At 28.2% G+C, this 22,709-nt stretch overlaps 1 protein-coding gene across 1 annotated transcript in view; it reads right to left on the bottom strand.

The window, feature by feature from the left end:
- Positions 1 to 22,709, bottom strand: part of LOC148949038 (uncharacterized) — a 133,007-nt gene that overhangs the window by 25,853 nt on the left and 84,445 nt on the right. Inside the window, exon 4 of the mRNA XM_089095095.1 lies at positions 1,473 to 1,621. Within this exon, the coding sequence (XP_088951221.1) occupies positions 1,473 to 1,621 (149 nt within the window). The remainder of the gene's footprint in view (positions 1 to 1,472; positions 1,622 to 22,709) is intronic.

Here is a 22,709-nt window from a genome sequence, read left to right on the forward strand (position 1 = left end):
TACCGTTTTCAGGGTTGTGCTTATTTTATAAGCTTCAACTAATGTATGATATTATTACTAATATTGCTCCAATTTGTCTTCGTCATATGTTTGAGACAGCTGCTGATATCCATGGGTATTTAACGAGACTGGTTGGTATGTATAGAAGGCCGATTAGAGTGTTTGCGAGGTCTGCTTTATCTGCTCGTCATATTCTTCCGGTGATATGGTCTCAGACGCCATCTTCTATGAGGGATATTGCTGAAAGGTTCGGCTTCCGTGAGCAGTTGAGGCATCATTGCCTGCAGGTTTATGAATTCTCATAATTTTTTTTTGTCTTTTTTTTTTAAGTTTAATATGTTTTATATGCTTTTTTTTTTGTTTTGTTGTGAAATGGGAACCCGAATGCACTGTTGTAAGTGGATGTAAGTTTTTTTTTTTTGGAGTTGCAATACAATCCCAGGTTACTGGGCTTCATGCTTTTTTGTTTATTTTTTTGTGAATAAATTATATATCCATTGAAAAAAAAATAACCAATACTATATGTTAACATTGGGTAAAATTCATCACTTTCAGCCCTCCTCCCGGGGGTTTTGGGGGATTAAGTCATCCTAAAAGACATTGTTATCATATTTTCGACTATGCTGAACAAAATGGCTGTCTCAAAATTTTGATCGGGTGACTTTGGGAAAAAATGAGCGTGGAAGGGGGCCTAGTTGCCCTCCATTTTTTTGGTCACCTAAGAGGACACTGGAACTTTTAATTTCCGTTCCAACGAGCCCTCCCACGATATTCTAGGACCACAGGGTCGATACGATCAGCCCTGAAAAAAACAAAAAACAAATAAACACACATCCGTGATCTTTCTTCTGGCAATAAATACAAAATTCCACATTTTTGCAGATAGGAGCTTGAAACCTTTACAGTACGGTTCTCTGTATGCTGAGTCTGATGGTGTTATTTTCATTAAGGTTCAATAGCTATTAGGGGCTTGCCCCCTTTTTCCGAAAAGCAGCCAAATTTTCTAAGCATGTAACTTTTAATGGGTAGGACTAAGCTTGATGAAACTTATATATTTGAATTCTGCATTAAATTCTGATTCTTCTGATGTATCTATTGGTATAAAAATCCCGTTTTTAGAGTTTCGGTTACTATTGAGCCGGGTCACTCCTTACTTACAGTTCGTTACCACGAACTGTTTGATGAGACATGGCTTGATGGCAACTTGATTTTAGTTCAAACTCACTGCCATACATTCCAGGTAAAAATAAACATTTGATCATTTTACAGCGGGCCTTGTGCAGGTGTTTATAGTCAAAACTTTTGCCTGTACCTATTTTGTACATGTTACAATTGATATATAAAACAAAATAAACATTTTGGTAGGCTCGGAAAATAAGATTTTTTTTTCTTGATTGCAAAACTAACACATTGCGCATGGCTTTAGAAACGAGGCCTTAAAAGTAATATTATAAAATAATAAAAGCTCGCACCTTTCTTGCAGCTGTTTCGATGCTTGAGCGACCTGAAGTGCTTCAGAGGATATACTCAATGTTTCTCTTAGACCTCCAAACAGAGAGAAGTGTGCAAAAGACGATGTCTTACGCAGGGAAATAACAGAAAAAGTGCCTAGATCACCTCCCTGAAAAAAATTGAATGAGTATTCATTTTGGCAGACTCTACCTGAATGGATTCTATTCTGAAAGGGCTCATTGAGACATGAGCCCTTTTTACTGTAGTTTTTTAGTAAAACATGTGCCCAAGTAATGTTTTATAAGGTTCGTGTGTTGTGAAGAGGCCGTAAAAAAAAACTAGACTATTGTTTATGAAGTAATTACGTGTAAATAGAAAATACTAATTAAAATACGATTCAGAGTCGGGAATATGGGACAGGGACGCTACTTAAAAGCTTTATGTACATAATGACTTTAATAATCCAAAAATAAGTGGAATAGTTTCAATTCTTAGTATCGATTAGATCACATTCAAACATTAGGAAGAGCCTATTCTAAGGGTGGGCCCTGGATTTCGGGAAATGGGTAGGTGTGGCTGACTAAATTTATGATGTACATTTTTTTTTCTACTTTAGACATTTTTTTAAATATTAAAAATATTTGCGTAGAAGATTTTATAAAATTTTGACAACCTGTTTTTAGCCACAATTGATTCTTCATGTCTTTTTTTGCTCTTCAGAATCGTATGTTAGTAAGAACCGCAAAAAATTTAACTCTAGCTAATCTAAAGAATAATTTCCATCCCTACCCTCTCCGTGAATACTCCACTGGCCCATTTGTACCGAAAATCTAGTCAAAGCCACAATAATCTTGAGGTATGATCCTTCCAATTGATTTAAAAAATCAGGTTTTCTCATCACTTAGAGTTTTAGTTATAGTTATAGTTTAGTTTAATTTTTGTTAAGAGTTTTAGTTTAGAGTTATAGTTTAGTTTTATTTAAGAGTTATAGTTTAGAGTTTCATTTTGGTATTAGCTTACAGTTTTAGTTAGAGTTATAGTAGTTAAGAGTTTTAGTTTAGAGTTTAGAGTATTAGTTTAGAGTCTTAGCTTTGAGTTTTAGTTAGAGTTATAGTTTAGTTTAGTTTTAGTTAATAGTTTTTGTTTAGAGTTTAGAGTCTTAGCTTAGGGTTTTAGTTAGAATTTAGAGTTTTAGTTTAGAGTCTTAGCTTAGAGTTTTTGTTAGAGTTATATTTTAGTTTAGTTTTAGTTAGGAGCTTTAGTTTAGATCTCTAGTTTAGTTTTACTTAAGAGTTTTAGTTTAGAGTTTATAGTTTTAGTTTACAGTTTTACTTTATAGTTTTAGTTAGAGTTATAGTTTTAGTTTAGTTTTAGTTAAGAGTTTTAGTTTAGAGTTTAGAGTTTTATTTTTGGGTCTTAGCTTAGAGTTTTAGTTAGAGTTGTAGTTTAGTTTAGTTTTAATTAAGAGTTTTAGTTTAGAACATAGCTTAGAGTTTTAGTTTTAGTTATAGTTTAGTTTAGTTTTATTTAAGAATTTTAGTTTAGAGGTCTTGTAGAGTTTTTGATAAGAATTTTAATATAGAGTCTTGAATTTCCGTTGCACTTCTATTTTATTTTAGTATTGGTTAAGAGTTTTAGTTTAGAGTTGTAGTATAGTTTTAGTATAGAGTTTTATTTTAGATTTTTAGTTCAGTTTTAGTTAGGAGTTTTAGTTTAGAGTTTAGAGTTTTAGGTTAGAGTTTTAGCTTAGAGTTTTAGTTAGAGTTATAGTTTACTTTAATTTTAGTAAAGATTTTTAGTTTAATTTTAGAGTAATAGTTTAGAGTTTAGAGTTTCAGTTATATTTATAGTTTAGCTTAATTATTGTTAATAGATTTTGTTTATAGTTGTTGTCTAGTTTTAGATAATTATTATAGTTTGTAGATATTGTTTAGTTTAGTTTTCGTTAAGAGTTTTAGTTAAGAGTTGTTGTTTACTTTTAGATATAAGTTTCAGTTTAGAGTTTTGGTTTGATATTAGCTTACAGATTCAATTAGAGATATAGTATAGTTTAGTTATAGTTCAGAGTCTAGACTTTCAAGTTAAACTATTCACACTTAGAGTTATAGTCAGAGTTACTTTTCATTTTAGTTTTAGTTAAGTATTTTGGGACTTGCAGTTTAGTTTTATCTAAAAGCTTTATTTTAGAGTTTTATCCTAGAATCATAGCCTAAAGTTTTTCATTGCACTTTTTGTTTAGTTTAGTTTTAGATAAGAGTTTTAGTTTAGAGTTTCAGTTTGGTATTAGCTTACAGTTTTAGTTAGAGTTATAGTAGTTAAAAGTGTTAGTTTAGAGTTTAGAGTTTTAATTTAGAGTCTTAGCTTACAGTTTTAGTTAGAGTTATAGTTTAGTTTATTTTTAGTTAAGAGTTTTTGTTTAGATTTTAGATTCTTAGCTTAGAGTTTTAGTTAAGAGTTTAGAGTTTTAGTTTAGAGTCTTTGCTTATAGTTTTAGTTCTATTTATAGTTTAGTTTAGTTTTAGTTGAGAATTTATAGTTTTAGTTTAGAGTCTTAGCTTAGAGTTTTTGTTAGAGTTATAGTTTAGTTTAGTTTTAATTAGGAGCTTTAGTTTAGATCTCTAGTTTAGTTTTACTTAAGAGTTTTAGTTTAGAGTTTATAGTTTTAGTTTACAATTTTACTTTAGAGTTTTAGTTAGAGTTGTAGTTTTAGTTTAGTTTTAATTCATAGTTTTAGTTTAGAATCTTAGCTTAGGGTTTTAGTTAGAGTTAGAGTTGATTTTAGTTTTAGTTAAGAATTTTAATTTATAGTTGTTGTTTAGTACGATTTAAGAGTTCTAGTTAATAGTTTATATTTATATTTCGATTTATAGATTAGTTTATGTTCAGTTCATATTCTAGAGTTTTAGTTTAGAGAGTTAGATTAGAGTTTTAGTTAGAGCTACAGTTGACTTTAGTTTTATGTAAGAGTTTTGGTTTATACTTATAGTTTAGTTTCAGTTAGGAGTTTTAGTTTAGAATTGTAGTTTAGTTTTAGTTTTAGTTAAGAGTTTTAGTTTAGAGTTATAGTTTAGTTTTAGTTAAGAGTTGTAGTTTAAAGTTTTTAGTTTAGAGTTGTTGTTTAGTTTTAGATATGAGTTTTAGTTTAGAGTTTTAGTTTGATATTAGCTTACACTTTTAGTTAGAATTATAGTTTATTTTAGTTGTAGTTCAGAGTCTAGGGTTTCAAGTTGGACTCTCAGCACTTAAAATTTTAGTTAGAGTTATATTTAATTTTAGTTTTAGTTAAGTATTTTTGGACTTGTAGTTTAGTTTTAGCTAAACGTTTTAGTTTAGAATTTTAGACTAGAGTCAAAGCTTAGAGTTTTTCATTGCACTTTTAGTTTAGTTTAGTTTTAGATAAGAGTTTTATTTTAGAGTTTCAGTTTGGTATTAGCTTACAGTTTTGGTTAGAGTTATAGTAGTTAAGAGTTTTAGTTTAGAGTTTATCGTTTCAGTTTAGAGTCTTAGCTTAGAGTTTTAGTTAGAGTTATAGTTTAGATTAGTTTTAGTTAAGAACTTTTGTTTAGAGTTTAGAGTCGTAGCTTAGAGTTTTAGTTCTATTTATAGTTTAGATTAGTTTTAGTTGAGAATTTAGAGTTTTAGTTTAGAGTCTTAGCTTAGAGTTTTTGTTAGAGTTATAGTTTAGTCTAGTTTTAATTCAGAGTTTTAGTTTAGAGTCTCAGCTTAGAGTTTTAGTTTAGAGTTGTAGTTTAGTTTAGTTTTAGTTAAGAGTTTTAGTTTAGAGTTGTTTTTTATTTTTAGATTTGAGTTTTAGTTGAGAGTTTTAGTTTGATATTATATTAAAGTTTTAGTTAGAGTTATAGTTTAGTTTAGTTGTAGTTCAGATTCTTGAGTTTCAAGTTAGACTCTCATCACTTAGAGTTTTAGTTAGACTTATAGTTTAGTTTAGTTGTAGATGTGTTTCTGGACTTGTAGTTTAGTTTTAGCTAAACGTTTTAGTTAGAATTTTAGCCTAGAGTCTTAGCTTAGAGTTTTTTGTTGCAATTTTAGTTTAATTTAGTATTAGTTAAGAGTTTTAGTTTAGAGTTGTAGTTTATTTTTAGTTAAAAGTTTTAGTTTAGAGTTGTAATTTAGCATTAGTTAAAAGTTCTAGTTTAGAGTTTAGAGTTTTAGCTCTGATTTTTAGTTTGAGCCATAGGGCAGTTTAATTTTATTCTATAGTTTTATCTTTTAATACATATCTTTAGATCATATTTTGTAGTTTTATTTAGAGATATAGTTTATTTTCTTTTTTGTTAAGAGTCTTATTTTGTATTACTAGTTTAGTTAATAGTTTCAGTTTACAGATTCAGTTTGGCTTAATATTAAAGGCTTAGTTAGAGATATATTAGTTTCGAGTTTTAGTTTAGATTTTATAGTTTTACTTTAGAGTCTTAGCATGGAGTGTCAGTTAGATTTATAGTTTAGTTTAATTTTAGTTAAGAGTTTTTGTTTAGAGTTTAGAGCCTTAGCTTAGAGTTTAAGTTAGAGTTAAGAGCTTTAGTTTAGAGTCTTAGCTTGGAGTTTTAGTTAGAGTTATAGTTTAGTTTAGTTTTAGTTAGGAGCTTTAGTTTAGATCTCTAGTTTAGTTTTACATAATAGTTTTAGTTTAGAGTTTATAGTCTTAGTTTACAGTTTTACTTTATAGTTTTTGTTAAAGTTATAGCTTTAGTTTATTTTCAATATAGAATTTTAGTTTAGAGTTTTAGTTTAGATTCTTAGCTTAGAGTTTTAGATAGAGTTATAGTTTAGCTTAGTTTTAGTTCAGAATTTTAGTTTAGAGTCTTAGCTTAGAGTTTTTGTTAGAGTTATAGTTTAGTTTAGTTTTATTTAAGAATTTTTGTTTAGAGGTGTTGTTTAATTTTAGATAAGAGTTTTAGCTTAGGGTGTAGAGTTTTAGTTGCACTTTTAATTTAGTTTAGTATTAGTTAAGAGTTTTAGTTTAGAGTTGTAGTTTAGTTTTAGTAAAGAGTTTTAGTTTAGATTTTTAGTTTAGTTTTAGTTAGGAGTTTTAGTTTAGAGTTTAGAGTTTTAGCTTAGAGTCTTAGCTTAGAGTTTTAGTTAGATTTATAATTTAGTTTGATTTTTTTTAAGAGTTTTAGTTTAGACTTCAGAGTTATAATTTAGAGTTTAGAGTTTAGAGTTTTAGTAATGGTTACAATTTAGTTTCATTTTTGTTAAGAGTTTTAGTTTGGATTTATTATTTCGTTTTAGTATGAGTTTTAGTTTAGAGTTGTAGTTTAATTTAGTTTTAGTTAAAAGTTTTATTTTAGATTTGTTGTTTAGTTGTATATAAGAGCTTTAGTTTAGAGTTTTAGTTTGATATTATCTTAAAGTTTCATTTAGAGTTATAACTTAGTTGTAGTTCAGAGTCTAGAGTTTCAAGTCAGACTCTCAGCACTTAGAGTTTTAGTTATAGTTATATTTTATTTTAGTTTTAGTTAAGTGTCTTTGGACTTGTAGTTTAGTTTTAGCCAAACGTTTTAGTTTAGAGTTTTAGCCTAGAGTCTTAGCTTAGAGTTTTTCCTTGCACTTTTAGTTTAATTTAGTTTTAGATAAAAGTTTTAGTTTAGAGTTTTAGTTTGGTATTAGCTAAAGAGTTTTAATTTAGAGTTTATTGTTTTAGTTTACAGTTTTACTTTAGAGTTTTTTTAGAGTTATAGTTTTAGTTTAGTTTTAGTTAAGAGTTTCAGTTTAGATATTGGAGTTTTAGTTTTGAGTCTTAGCTTAGAGTTTTAGTTAGAGTTATAGTTAAGTTTTAGTTAAGAGTTTTAGTTTAGAGGTGTTGTTTAGTTTTGGATAGGAGTTTTAGTTTAAAGTTTAGAGTTTTAGTTAGAGTTATAGTTTATTTTAGTTTAGAGTCTAGAATTTTAATTCAGAGTTCCAGCTTAGAGTTTTAGTTATAGTTATTGTTTACTACAGTTTTAGTTAGTAGTTGTAGTTTCGAGTTTTAGTTTAGTTTAAGTTAAGAGTTTTAGTTTATAATTGTAGTTAAGTTTTAGTTTAGAGTTGTAGTTTAGAGTTGTTGTTTAGTTTTAGTTTAGAGTTGTAGTTTAGTTTAGTTTTGGTTAAGAGTTTTAGTTTAGAGTTGTTGTTTAGTTTTATATATGATTTTTAATTTAGAGTTTTAGTTTGATATTAGCTTACAGTTTTAGTTATAGTTATAGTTTAGTTGTAGTTCAGAGTCTAGAGTTTCAGGTTAGACTATCAGCACCTAGAGTTTTAGTTAGATTTATATTTTATTTTAGTTTTAGTTAAGTGTTTTTAGGCTTTAGATTAGTTTAGCTAAACGTTTTATTTTAAAGTTTTAGTCTAGAGTCATAGCTTAGAGTTTTTCCTTGCACTTTTAGTTTAATTTAGTTTTGGATAAGAGTTCTAGTTTAGAGTTTAAGTTTGGTATTAGCTTCAGAGTTTTAGTTTAGAGTTTATTGTTTTAGTTTACAGTTTTACTTTAGAGTTTTTTTAGAGTTATAGTTTTAGCTTAGGTTTAGTTAAGAGTTTTAGTTTAGATATTGGAGTTTTAGTTTTGAGTCTTAGCTTAGAGTTTTAGTTAGAGTTATATTTTAGTTTAGTTTTAATTGAGAATTTTAGTTTAGAGGTGATGTTTTAGCTTAGAGTTTTAATTTAGATTTTTAGCTTAGAGTTTTAGTTAGAGTTATAGTTTACTATAGTTTTAGTTAAGAGTTTTGGTTTAGACTTATAGTTTAGTTTTAGTTAAGAGTTTTAGTTTAGAATTGTAGTTTAGTTTTAGTTTTAGTTAAGAGTTTTAATTTAGAGTTGTTGTTTAGTTTTAGTTAAGAGTTTTAGTTTAGAATTGTAGTTTAGTTTTAGTTTTAGTTAACAGTTTTAATTTAGAGTTGTTGTTTAGTTTTAGTTTAAAGTTGTAGTTTAGTTTAGTTTTAGTTAAGAGTTTTAGTTTAGAGTTGTTGTTTAGTTTTATATATGAGTTTTAGTTTAGAGTTTTAGTTTGATATTAGCTTACAGTTGTAGTTAGAGTTATAGTTTAGCTTAGTTGTAGTTCAGAGTCTAGAGTTTCAAGTTAAACTCTCAGCACTTAGAGTTTTAGTTGGAGTTATAGATTAGTTTCGTTTCATTTAAGTGTTTTATGACTTGTAGTTTAGTTTTAGCCAAACGTTTTAGTTTAGAGTTTTAGCCTAGAGTCATAGCTTAGAGTTTTTCCTTGCACTTTTAGTTTAATTTAGTTTTGGATGAGAGTTTTAGTTTAGAGTTTCAGTTTGGTATTAGCTTACAGTTTTAGTTTAATGTTTATTGTTTTAGTTTACAGTTTTAATTTAGAGTTTTTTTAGAGTTATAGTTTTAGTTTAGTTTTAGTTAAGAGTTTTAGTTTAGATATTGGAGTTTTAGTTTTGAGTCTTAGCTTAGAGTTTTAGTTAGAGTTATAGTTTAGTTTAGTTTTAGTTAAGAATTTTAGTTTAGATTTGTTGTTTGGTTTTAGATAAGAGTTTTATTTTAGATTTTAGAGTTTTAGTTAGAGTTATAGTTTATTTTAGTTTTAGTTTAGAGTCTAGAGTTTTAATTTAGTGTGTTAGCTTAGAGTTATAGTTAGAGTTACAGTTTAGTTTAGATTTAGTTAAGAGTTTTGGTTTAGACTTATAGTTTAGTTTTAGTTACGAGTCTTAGTTTAGAATTGTAGTATAGTTTTAGTTTTAATTAAGAGTTTTAGTTTAGAGTTTTTGTTTAGTTTTACTTTAGAGTTTTAGTTTAGTTTAGTTTTAGTTAAGAGTTTTAGTTTAGAGTTGTTGCATAGTTTTAGATATGAGTTTTAGTTTAGAGTTATATTTTGATATTAGCTTACAGTTTTAGTTAGTTTAGTTGTAGTTCAGATTCTAGAGTTTCAAGTTAGACTCTCAGCACTTAGAGTTTTAGTTACAGTTATATTTTATTTTAGTTTTAGTTAAGTGTTTTTGGATTTGTAGTTTAGTTTTAGCAATACGTTTTAGTTTAGAGTTTTAGCCTAGAGTCATAGATTAGAGTTTTTCCTTGCACTTTTATTTCAGTTTAGTTTTAAATAAGAGTTTTAGTTTTGAGTTTCAGTTTTATATTAGCTTATAGTTTTGGTTAGAGTTATACTAGTTTAAAATTTTAGTTTATGATTTAGGGCTTTTGTCTAAAGTCTTTCATTAGAGTTTTAGTTAGAGTTATAGTTTAGTTTAGTTTTAGTTAAGAATTTTAGTTTAGAGGTGTTGTTTAGTTTGAGTTTAGAGTTTTAGTTAGATTTATAGTTTAGTTTAGTTTTAGTTTAGAGTTTTTAGTTTTAATTTAGAGTGTTAGCTTAGAGTTTTAGTTAGTGTTATAGTTTACTTTAATTTTAGTTTAAAGTTATAGTTTAGTTTAGTGTTAGTTAGGAGCTTTAGTTTAGATCTCTAGTTTAGTTTTACTTAGGAGTTTTAGTTTAGAGTTTATAGTTTTAGTTTACAGTTTTACTTTAGAGTTCTAGTTAGAGTTATAGTTTTAGTTTAGTTTTAGTTAAGAGTTTTAGTTTAGATATTGGGGTTTTAGTTTTGAGTCTTAGCTTAGAGTTTTAGTTAGAGTTATAGTTTAGCTTAGTTTTAATTCAGAGTTTTAGTTTAGAGTCTTAGCTTAGAGTTGTAGCTAGAGTTATAGTTTAGTTTCGTTAAGAATTTTAGTTTAGAGGTGTTGTTTAGTTTTAGATAAGAGTTTTAGTTTAGAGTTTAGAGTTTTAGTTAGAGTTATAGTTTAGTTTAGTTTTATTTTATAGTATACAGTTTTAATTTAGAGTGTTAGCTTAGAGTTTTAGTTAGAGTTATAGTTTAGTTTAGTTTTAGTTTAGAGTCTTGAGTTTTAATTTTGAGTGTTAGCTTACAGTTTTAGTTAGAGTTATAGTTTACTTTAATTTCAGTTTAAAGTTACGGTTTAGTTTAGTTTTAGTTAGGAGCTTTAGTTTAGATCTTTAGTTAAGTTTTACTTAAGAGTTTTAGTTTAGAGTTTATAGTTTTAGTTCACAGTTTTACTTTAGAGTTCTAGTTAGAGTTATAGTTTTAGTTTAGTTTTAGTTAAGAGTTTTAGTTTAGATTTTGGGGTTTTAGTGTTGAGTCTTAGCTTAGAGTTTTAGTTACAGTTATAGTTTAGTTTAGTTTTTATTCGGAGTTTTGGTTTAGAGTCTTAGCTTAGAGTTTTAGTTAGAGTTATGGTTTAGTTTAGTTAAGAATTTTACTTTAGAGGTGTTGTTTAGTTTTAGATAAGAGTTTTAGTTTAGAGTTTAGAGTTTTAGTTAGAGTTAAAGTTTAGTTTAGTTTTAGTTTTAGTTTAGAGTCTAGAGTTTTAATTTAGAGTGTTAGCTTAGAGTTTTAGTTAGAGTTATAGTGTACTTTAGTTTTAGTTAAGAGTTTTAGTTTAGACTTATAGTTTAGTTTTAGTTAAGAGTTTTAGTTTAGAGTTATATTTTAGTTTTAGTAGAGAGTTTTAGTTTAGACTTACAGTGTATATCTAATGAAGGTTTTTAATTAAGAGGTTAGAGTTATAGATTAGAGTGTTCGATTTTAGTTCGAGTTGCAGTTATAGCACGGCTTAATTTTAGTTAAGAGTTTTAGTTTTGAGTTCAGAGTTTTATCTTAGCGTTTTATATTTCAGTTAAAGTTATAGTTTAGTTTAATTTTTTTAAGAGTTTTAGTTTAGAGTTATAGTCTAGTTTAGTTGTAGTTCAGAGTCTAGAGTTTCAAGTTAGACTCTAAGCATTTAGATTTATAGTTAGAGTTATATTTATTTTAGTTTTAGTTAAGTGTTTTTGGACTTATAGTTTAGTTTTAGATAAACGTTTTAGATTAGAGTTTTAGCCTAGAGTCATAGCTTAGAGTTTTTCCTTGCACTTTTAGTTCAATTTAGTTTTAGATAAGAGTTTTAGTTTAGAGTTTCTGTTTGATATTAGCTTACTGTTTTAGTTAGAGTTATAGCAGTTAAGAGTTTTAGTTTAGAGTTTAGAATTTTAGTTTAGAGTCTTAGCTTAGAGTTTTAGTTAGATGTATAGTTTAGTATAGTTGTAGTTAAGAGTTTTAGTTTAGGGTTTTAGTTTAGAGTTTAGAGTTTTAGTTTAGAGTCTTAGCTTAGAGTTTTAGTTAGAGTTATAGTTTAGTTTAGTTTTAGTTAAGAATTTTGTTTTAGAGGTGTTGTTTAGTTTTAGATAAGAGTTTATTTTAGAGTTTAGAGTTTTAGTTAGAGTTATAGTTTAGTTTTAGTTTTAGTTTAGAGTCTGGAGTTTTAATTTAGAGTGTCAATTTAGAGTTTTAGTTAGAGTTATAGTTTACTTTAGTTTTAATTTAGAGTTTTATTTTATAATTATTGTTTAGTTTTAGTTAAGAGTTTAAGCTTAGAGTTGTTTTTTAGTTTTAGTAAAGAGTTTTAATTTAGAGTTATTGTTTAAATTTAGTTAATAGTTCTAGTTTAGAGTTTAGAGTTTTAGCTTAGAGTCTTAGCTTAGAGTTTTAGTTAGAGTTATAGTTTAGTTTAATTTTAGTTAAGAGTTTAGTTTAGACTTCAGAGTTTTAGTTTAGGGTTTAGAGTTTTAGTCAGAGTTATAGTTTAGTTTAATTTTTTTAAGAGTTTTAGTTTAGAGTTATAGTCTAGTTTAGTTGTAGTTCAGAGTCTAGAGTTTCAAGTTTGACACTCAGCACTGAGAGTTATAGTTAGAGTTATGTTTATTTTAGTTTTAGTTATGTGTTTTTGGACTTATAGTTTAGTTTTAGCTAAACGTTTTAGTTTAGAGTTTTAGCCTAGAGTCCTTAGAGTTTTTTCTTACACTTTTAGTTCAGTTTAGTTTTAGATAAGAGTTTTAGTTTAGAGTTTCAGTTTGGTATTAGCTTACTGTTTTTTTTAGAGTTATAGTAGTTAAGAGTTTTAGTTTAAAGTCAAGAGTTTTAGTTTAGAGTCTTAGCTTGGAGTTTTAGTTAGAGGTATAGTTTAGTATAGTTCTAGTTAAAAGTTTTAGTTTAGGGTTTTAGCCTAGAGTTTAGAGTTTTAGTTTAGAGTCTTAGTTTAGAATTTTAGTTTTAGTTGTAGTTTAGTTTTAGTTAAGATTTTTAGTTTAGAGTTATAGTTTAGTTAAGAGTTTTAGTTTAGAGTTTTAGTTTAGAGTCTTAAATTAGAGTTTTAGCTAGAAATATATTTTAGTTTAATTTTAGTTAAGAGTGGTAGTTTAGAGTCTTAGCTTAGAGTTTTAGTCAGAGTTATAGTTTTAGTTTAGTTTTAGTTGAGTTTTAGTTTAGAGATTGGAGTTTTAGTTTCGAGTTCTAACTTAGAGTTTTAGTTAGAGTTATAGTTTAGTTTAGTTTTAATTCAGAGTTATAGTTTAGTTTAGTTTTTGTTAAGAGTTTTAATTTAGACTTGTAGTTTAGTTTTAGTTAAGAGTTTTACTTTAGACTTGTAGTTTAGTTTAGTTAAGATTTTTACTTTAGAGTTTTAGCTTAGAGTTTTAGTTAGAGTTATAGTTTTAGTTTAGGTTTTGTTTAGGAGTTTTAGTTTAGTTAAGAGTATTAGTTTAGCGCAAAGAGCTAGGTGTTGAACACATTCTTTCTTTAAAATGCTAGACTTGGAATATTTTTATTACGGTTTAAATACAAAAAAGTTAGGTTTCTCCACGTTTAAGTTAAGTTAGGTTATCATGAGAGCTCATGATAACCTAACCTAACCTAACTTAAACGTAGAAAAACCTAACTTTTTTGTATGTAAACTGTAATAAAAATATTCCAAGTCTAGCATTTCAAAGAAAAAATGTGTTCAACACCTAGCTCTTTACGCTAAACTAAAACTCTTAACTAAACTAAAACTCCTAACTAAACTAAAACTATAACTCTAACTAAAACTCTAAGCTAAAACTCTAAAATAAAAATCTTAACTAAAACTGAACTACAACTCTAAAGTAAAACTGTTAACTAAAACTAAACTACAAGTCTAAATTAAAACTCTTAACAAAAACTAAACTAAACTATAACTCTAACTAAAACTCTAAGTTAGGACTCGAAACTAAAACTCCAATCTCTAAACTAAAACTCTTAAGTAAAACTAAACTAAAACTATAACTCTGACTAAAACTCTAAGCTAAGACTCTAAACTAAAACTCTTAACTAAAATTAAACTAAACTAAGTTTCTAACTAAAACTCTAAGTAAACTCTAAGTTAATTCGCTAAACTAAAACTCTAAACTCTATACTAAAACTCTTAACTAAATTATAACTCTAACTAAAACTCTAAGCTAAGACTCTAAACTAAAACTCTAAACTCTAAACTAAAACTCTTAACTGCTATAACTCTACCTAAAACTGTAAGCTAATACCGAACTGAAACTCTAAAGTAAAACTCTTATCTAAAACTAAACTGAACTAAAAGTGCAAGGAAAAACTCTAAGCTATGACTCTAGGCTAAAACTCTAAAATAAAACGTTTAGCTAAAACTAAACTATAAGTCCTAAAACACTTAACTAAAACTATAATAAATATAACTCTAACTATAACTCTCAGTGCTGAAAGTTTAACTTGAAACTCTCGACTCTGAACTACAACTAATCTAAACTATAGCTCTAAACTAAGACTCTTAACAAAAATTAAACTAAACTATAACTCTAACTAAATTCTAAACTCTAAACTAAAACTCTAAAGTCTAAACTAAAACTCTTAACTAAAATTAAACTAAACTATAACTCTAACTAAAACTCCAAACTCTAAACTAAAACTCTAAAGTCTAAACTAAAACTCTTAACTAAAATTAAACTAAACTATAACTCTAACTAAAACTCTAAACTCTAAACTAAAACTCTAAACTCTAAACTAAAACTCGTAACTAAAACTAAACTACAACTCTAAACTAAAACTCTTTACTAAAACTAAACTAGAACTCTAAACTAAAACTCTTAACTAAAACTAAACTTTAAGTCTAAACTAAAACTCTTAACTAAAACTAAAGTAAACTATAACTCTAACTAAAACTGTTTTAGACTATGCTCAACAAAATGGTTATCTCAACATTTTGATCAGATGACTTTGGGGGAAAATGAGCGGATGAGTGGGCCTAGCTGTCCTCCAATTTTTGGTTACTTCAAAACGGTACTAGAGTTTCTAATTTCCGTTCCAATGAGCCTTCACACGATACTATAGGACCACTGGGTTGATACAATCATCCCTGGGGAAAAAACAACAAATAAACACGCATCCGTGATGTTTCTATTAGGAAGGTTACAGAACATACTGGGACAAGCGATGTCACAGCCACAAGCTGTTTGTTTCTAGGCCAATCACCGAGCTAGAAATACTAAGCTATGTGACATCAGACCGGACTTCTAGGAATTATTATCATTGGATTGGCGCAATAGCCCCAAGAGGTCTTAGCAAGTGCAACTAATATAAAGAAGAATTGTCAGTATAGTTGATATTAGTGTGAGAATAGAATTCAAGGAGTGATAACAGTTTGACTTTACTCGTTTATTTATTTGTCAAGATATACATTTGCAATAATGAGTGGTATGTTTACACTATTAGAAGTTGACAGTGGAGCTGGTAGCAGCAGCAGCAGGAATGATACAAGAGCACCAAACATTGCGGTAGAAATCACAAGAGGATCTCGACTTTGTCTCGAGTGGGAAGACGTGGGAAGACGTGTCTCGAGTGGGAAGATCTTTGAGTAAAATTAATTGAAGGACCAATTATGCTTCGCTTCGAAAGTCGATATAATACATATACAATGACTTCAAAGTGCTTCAAATGCAATAGTAAAGTATATTGAGGACAATAAGTTATATCGGTAATTGTATATGTGTAATATATTATTGTTGTAATTATGCTCACAAACAATAAAATTGTTTCGCAATCGAAAATGTTCCCTTTCTTTTTGTTAGATTTTTTCTTTAAAAGTAGGTTATTGAATATTCTTGAAGTAGAACGAAACATGGTTAGTCTAGAGTCAGAGGTGAGAGTGTTAGGATTGAAAAAAGAATGAATTTGAGAAAGAGAGAATTAAGTCGAAACTTATGATTATGGAAAAACAATTGATTCTAGATGACGATTTTCTCGAGTTATCACTTCAACGGAAAATATTTTCTCAAAGAACACTTACCAATATAATTGGGAATTATTCTCCACCTTTAGACTATTGTATGAGGCTTTTACGACGTGACTCAAATGTTTTTACTCAATTTATCGATATATTAATTGAAACAAAGCAAATAATGTCGTGGATATACTTTTGAATACATTGCCATAGATTCTATGTAGATGACTCTCTCTCGTACAAACAGGTTATGTAACGTCACAAAAGTACTCCTCTCTCTCCTCTCTCCCCCTCTTAATTTATCGAACGTAGATCAGTTTCATTTTAGCTGTGAGAGAGTTGACAATGGAAACCAGAAAAAATGTCTTATACATGTCCACTATGTATGTATAGTCTTAGCAGTAGGACATATTAGATATTTTTCAGAGCCACAAGGAGATTAATAGAGATTGAACATAGTACTGAGCCAGATTCCTGGGAATTTAAACGTATCAGCGCACAGTTGCCAGAAAAATGGACTCATCAAAGATTAATTAACCTTTCAGGGGGTTATTTGGACAGGAAAAAGTTAGAATTTCTAGGTTGCGGTCGATATAATACACAAGTTCCAATTTTTAATATAAAGGTTCCATTAAGAGTTATAAATGTGTAAGAAAAAAATTATAAGAACGTCTTTCAGACCTCATCTTTCGGGAGTTAGACAAGCGAACGGATTGAACATTCAATTCTGACACTTTCTTGCTTAACATTATCTTTTTAGAAGTTCCCCATGACCTAAAGGATTCCTCATTACGACTTCTAAAAATTACTAGACCTTAAACATTTCCACTTTATTTGTTTATGCAAACATCCAGCAATAAAATCAATATTAAAAGAAAATTAAGGAAAAAGTTAGAATTTCTAGGCAGGGGTCGCTATAATACACAAGTTCCAATTTTTAATATAGAGGCTCCATTAAGAATTATAAATGTACAAGAAATAAGTTATCAGAATGTCATATCAGACCTCATCTTTCGGGAGTTAGACAAGTGAACAGATTAAACATTCAATTCTGACACATCCTTGCTTAACATTATCTTTTTAAAAGTTCCCCATGGCCTAAATGATTGCTGATGACGACTTCTAAAAATTACTAACCTTAGACACTTCCACTTCAACTGTTCATGCAGACATCCAACAATAAAATCAATATTAAAATAAAATTAAAGAAAACGTTAGAATTTCTTGGTTGTGGTAGCTATAATACCCAAAGTTCAATTTTCAATATAGAGGCTCATTTAAGAGTTATAAATGTGTAAGAAAAAATTTATCAAAACGTCATATCAGACCTCATCTTTCGGAGTTAGACAAGCGAACAGACTGAACATTCAATTCTAACACTTTTTTGCTTAACATTATCTTTTTATAAGTTCCCTGTGACCTAAATGATTCCTGATTACTACTTCTAAAAATTACTAACCTTAGACACTTCCACTCCAACAGCTCTTGCAGACATCCAGCTATAAATATCAATATTAAAAAGAAAACTATCACCATTTTCAGAAATTATACACATTGAAAACAACTATTTTTAAACAATTTTACCGATCTGCTAATTTAACTGTGCAGAAAATGCATTCAGGATTAACGAAACATAAACGTCCCATCGGCCCAAAGGGACATGAGACTGTAAGGAATCTGACATGTTACTTATGCGCCTACAATATGAAACGAAGATGGTTATATGCCCTTCTTTATCAAAATTAGTTGGTGGAAATATTAAACAATGTAGGCGACTTATGAAAACTTTAATTTTTTTTTTAGGGAGTAGGGGGATGATCCGGGGACTCACTGGGTACATTTATGTGCACTTTCTTTTTCAAAATGAGCTGGCGAAATTATTAAACAACGTAGGCGACTTATGAAAACTTTAATATTTTTTTCGGGGGTGGGGGGTGATCCGAGGGCTCATTGGGTACATTCCTATGCCCTTCTTTTTCAAAATTAGCTGGTGGATATATTAAACAATGTAGTGACTTTGGAAAACTTTAATATTTTCTTAGTGAGGTGGAGAATGATCCAAGGGCTCACTAGGTACATTCTCATGCCCTTCTTTCTCAAAATGAGCTGATGGAAATATTAAACAATGTAGGTGATTTATGAAAACTTTAATAAATTTTTTTTTGGGGGGGGGGGTCGGGGATGATCCGAGGGCTCACTGGGTATGTCAAATTCAAAACGTTTTATTTCGAGGAAAAGAGACTAATGGATTTTTTTTTCATTTGCTTTTGCTTTTAAAACATGTCGATAATAAACCTCACGTCTCAAAGTCAGTGGAGCTGTTGTATTTGACGACCAGAATTGAAAATTGATAGATGTTTTTTATTTTTTACGTTTATTTGACTTATTGAAATTCTTAACTCAATTCAAATTAAGTGAGTAAAATCGCCGCTTCGTGCAAAAATTCAACGAACTAATTTTTTTCGCAGCCTAAAAGTTAAAATATTTTTAAAAGGCAATTTTATTGAAATTGTGGAAACAAACAGAATTGAAAAAAACACAGTCGTCATTTTTTACCTAGCAAGAGATAATACTCTTCAACAAGAGTGATATTAGGAGCTTCATATGGATGAAAGAAACTGCCATATACTCCACATCCTTTAGGTTGAGAATTTAGCTCAAATATTCTATAATGTGGACATTACTTGGAAGAAAGGGGGAGGGGATGTATTTTTCGGTCTCTTAAAAAAAGAATAAAAATTATATCCCAAGGTAAAACCTTACATGGGTGAACAATTTCGAAATTAAGAGTAAAAAACCAACAAAATCTGTCAAACAGTTTTTGGCAGATTAAAGGTTATTAATTAAGCTTAAATGTCAAAGAGGTAAACAAAAAGAAATGAAAATACTATAAATCCAAGTAAAAGGTAGAGCCACTTGTAGAATATCGCCTGTGCTGATTCAAAGGACACTATGTGACATTTTGTCAAACTGAGATTTATAGTTTATTCATTTAAACCGTCAAGTTTTTTCTGCATTTTGTTTTCTTTGAAGGATGTTTAAAAGTTTCTGATCTTTCCTAAATGCGTTTTATTTGTAAACTGAATTAATTTTTGACACTCTGAGATAGTCTAGCTGAAACGTATGTAGCTATATATTGGCATTTTTATATAAAAATTTATATCTGGATGCCTATACAACCCTCCCATGTGCTAACAACTATTCATTTCTAACAGTCGGAAATTTCCAAATGGATTGGAACCATCAAGGACCGCAACCACTTTTTTCCAACTTTTAATTTTTACATGTCCTAAAGTGACATACAACATACTATAAACATAAAAAATCTACATTTAATATTTTAAAAATTCAAAAAAAGTTCCACTTTAATTCCAAGCTTTCTCAACGAAGTAGAGAAAAGTTCAAGCTCTCTTCTGAATTTTCTCAGTGATAAGAAATAAGTTACAGATCAATTCTAATTTTTTCTAAAGAAAATAAAAAGGTTCCACTTCAGTTCTGATTTTTCTCGACGAGATGAAAAAATTTTTGAGTTCTGTTCTAAATTTCTCGTTAAAGATAGAAAAAAGTTATACTTTGATTGTGAATATTCGCCATGAAAATAAAAAGTTCCACTTTAATTCTGAGTTTTCTCAAAGAAGTGTAAAAATGTTCAAGTTCTCTGCTGAAGATAAAAAATTCCACTTTAATTCTGAGTTTTCTCATTAAGTGAAGAAAAGGTCAATATCTTTCCTGAATTTTCTCAAATAAAAAAAAATAAGTTACAGATCAATTCTAATTTTTTCCAATGAAAATAAAAAGGTTCCACTTCGGTTTTGATTTTTCTCAAAGACGTGAAAAAAAATTTAAAGTTCTGTTCCAAATTTTTCGTAGAAGATACAAAAAAGTTATACTTTAATTATGAATATTCGCCATGAAGATAAAGAGTTCCATTTTAATTCTGAGTTTTCTCAAAGAAGTGAAGAAAAGTTCAAGTTCTGTTCTGAAAATTTCACAATAAAAAGAAAAAAGGTACAGTTCAATTCTAATTTTCTCCAAAGAAAAAAAAGGTTCCACTTCAATTCCTAATTTTCTCAAAGACATAAAAAATTTAAAGCTCATTTTTAAATTTTTCTGTTGAAGATAGAAAAAATTCATACTTTGTTTGTGAGAATTAGCCATCAAGATAAAAAGTTCTACTTTAATTCTGAGTTTTCTCAATGAAGGAAAGAAAATTTCAAGTTCTCTTCTGAATTTTCTCAAAGAAAAAAAGTTACAGATCAATTCTATTTATTCAAAAAAAGGTTCCACTTCATTTCTGAATTTTCTCAAAAAGGTGAAACAAGTTAAAAGTTCTGTTCTAGATTTTTCTTTGAAGATGAAAACAGTTATATTTCGATTCAGAATATTCTAGATAAATAGTAAAAGGGTCCAATTTAATTCTGAGTTTTCTCAAAGAAGTGAATGAAGTTCAAGTTCTCTTCTGAATTTTTCCCCACGAAAAGAAAAAATTTCCACTTTAATTTTGAGTTTTCATAACGAAGTGAAGAAAAGTTCATGTTCTCTTCTGAAATTTTCTCAAAGAAAAGAAAAAAGTTGCAGTTCAATTCTAATTTATACCAAAGAAAATAAAAAAGCTTCCACTTCAGTTCTTGATTTTCTCAAAGGCATAAAAAAAATTTTAAGTTCTGTTCAAATTTTTTCCGTAGAAGATAAAAAAAGTAATAATTTGACTGTGAATATTCTCCATGAAGATAAAAAGTTCCACATTTATTCTAAGTTTTCTTAAAAAAGTGAAGAAAAGTTCAAGTTCTCTTCTGAATTTTCTCAATGAAAAGAAATAAGTTACAGATCAATTCTATTTTTTCCAGAGAAAATAAATAGGTTCCACTTCAGTTCTGATTTTTCTCAAAGAGATAAAAAAATGTTAAGTTCTGTTTCAAATTTTTCATAGAAGATAGAAGAAAGTTTTACTTTGATTGTGAATATTCGCCATGAAGATAAAGAGTTCCACTTTAATTCTGAATCTTCTCAAAGAAGTGCAAAATTGTTCAAGTTCTCTTCTGAAGAGAAAAAAGTTCCTCTTTAATTCTGAGTTTTCTTAACGAAGTGAAGAAAAGTTCATGTTCTCTTCTCAAATTTTCTCAAAGAAAAGAAAAAAGCTACAGTTCAATTCTAATTTTTTCCAAAGAAAATAAAAAAGCTTCCACTTCAGTTCTTAATTTCCTCAAAGACATAAGAAATTTAAAGTTCTGTTCAAAATTTGTTTGTAGAAGATAGAAAAAAGTTATACTTTGATTGTGAATATTCTCCATGAAGATAAAAAGTTCCACTTTGATTCTAAGTTTTCTCAACGATGTGAAAGAAAGTTCAAGTTTTCTTTTGAATTTTTTCAATGAAAAGAAATAATTTACAGATCAGTTCTAATTTTTCCTAAGAAAATAAAAAGGTCCCACTTCAGTTCTGATTCTTCTCAAAGAGATGAAAAAATTTAAAGTTCTGTTCCAAATTTTTCATAGACGATAGGAAAAGGTTATAGTTTGATTGTGAATATTCGCCATGAAGATAAAGAGTTCCACTTTAATTCTGAGTGTTTTCAAAGAAGGGCAAAAATTTTCAACTTCTCTTCTGAAGATAAAAAGTTCCACTTTAATTTTGAGTTTTCTTAATAAAGTGAAGAAAAGTTAAAGTTCTCTTCTGAATTTTCTCCAAAAAAGGTTACAGATCAATTCTAATTTTGTCCAGAGAAAATAAAACGGTTCCACTTCAGTTCTGATTTTTCTCAAAGAGGTGAAAAAATTTAAAGTTCTGTTCTAAATTTCTCGTAAGAGATAGAAAAAGTTATACTTTGATTGTGAAAATTCGCCATGAAGATAAAGAGTTCCACTTTAATTTGGAGTTTTCTCAAAGAAGTGCAAAAATGTTGAAGTTCTCTTCTGAATTTTCCTAAAGAAGAAAAAAGTTAGCTCAATTCTGAATTCTACCAAAGAAGAGAAAAAAGTTTTACTTCGGTTCTGAATTTTTGAGACATGAAAAAAATTCAAAAGTTCTGTTCTCAATTTCTCCTTAGAAGATAGAAAAAAAGTTACAGTTGAGTTCTGAATATTTTCCATGAAGATATAAAAAGTTCCACTTTAATTCTGAGTTTTCTCAGAGAAGTGAAAAAAAAGTTCAAGGTCTCTTCTGAAGATAAATAGTTCCACTTTTAATTCTGAGTTTTCTCGAAGAAGTGAAGAAAAGTTCAAGTTCTCTTCTGAATTTTCTCCAAAAAAAGTTACAGTTCAATTCTAATTTTGTCCAGAGAAAATAAAACGGTTCCACTTCAGTTCTGATTTTTCTCAAAGAGGTGAAAAAATTTAAAGTTCTGTTCTAAATTTCTCGTAAAAGATAGAAAAATTTATACTTTGATTGTGAAAATTCGCCATGAAGGTAAAGAGTTCCACTTTAATTCTGAGTTTTCTTAAAGAAGTGCAAAAATGTTGAAGATCTCTTCTGAATTTTCTTAAAGACGAGAAAAAAAAGTTAGCTCAATTCTGAATTTTACCAAAGAAGAGAAAAAAGTTCTACTTCAGTTCTTAATTTTTGACACATGAAAAAAAATTAAAAGTTCTGTTTTCAATTTCTCCGTAGAAGATAGAAAAGACATTACAGTTGAATTCTGAATATTCTCCATGAAGATATAAAAAGTTCCACTTTAATTCTGAGTTTTCTCAGAGAAGTGAAGAAAAGTTCGAGTCCTCATCTGAAGATAAATAGTTCCACTTTTAATTCTGAGTTTTCTCGAAGAAGTGAAGAAAAGTTCAAGTTCTCTTCTGAATTTTCTCAAATAAAAAAACTTACAGTACAATTCTAAATTTTTCCATAAAAGTCTGAAAAAAGCTATACTTCGATTCTGAATTTTTCCCCAAGAAGAGAAAAAGTTGTGCTTTAATTCTGTATTTTCGCAAAAAAGTGAAGAAAAGTTCAAGTTCTCTTCTGAATGTTTTCCCAAAGAAGAGAAAAGGATCCACTTTAATTCTGAGTTTTCAAAACGAAGTGAAGAAAACTTCAAGTTCTCTTCTGAATTTCTCAAAGAAAAGAAAAAAGTTACAGCCCAATTCTAATTTTTTCCAAAGAAAATAAAAAATCTCCGAATTTTTAATAAACATTATAAACGTTTGACATGCAAGCGTACCCTAAAAATAATGTAAATATAACAATGTAATGCATAAAATATTTTTATCAAAATA

This window comes from Artemia sp. Qi Xiang Cuo, chromosome 9, assembly GCF_049724085.1.
Source record: "Artemia sp. Qi Xiang Cuo chromosome 9, ASM4972408v1, whole genome shotgun sequence".
Classification (NCBI taxonomy): Eukaryota; Metazoa; Arthropoda; class Branchiopoda; order Anostraca; family Artemiidae; genus Artemia; species Artemia sp. Qi Xiang Cuo.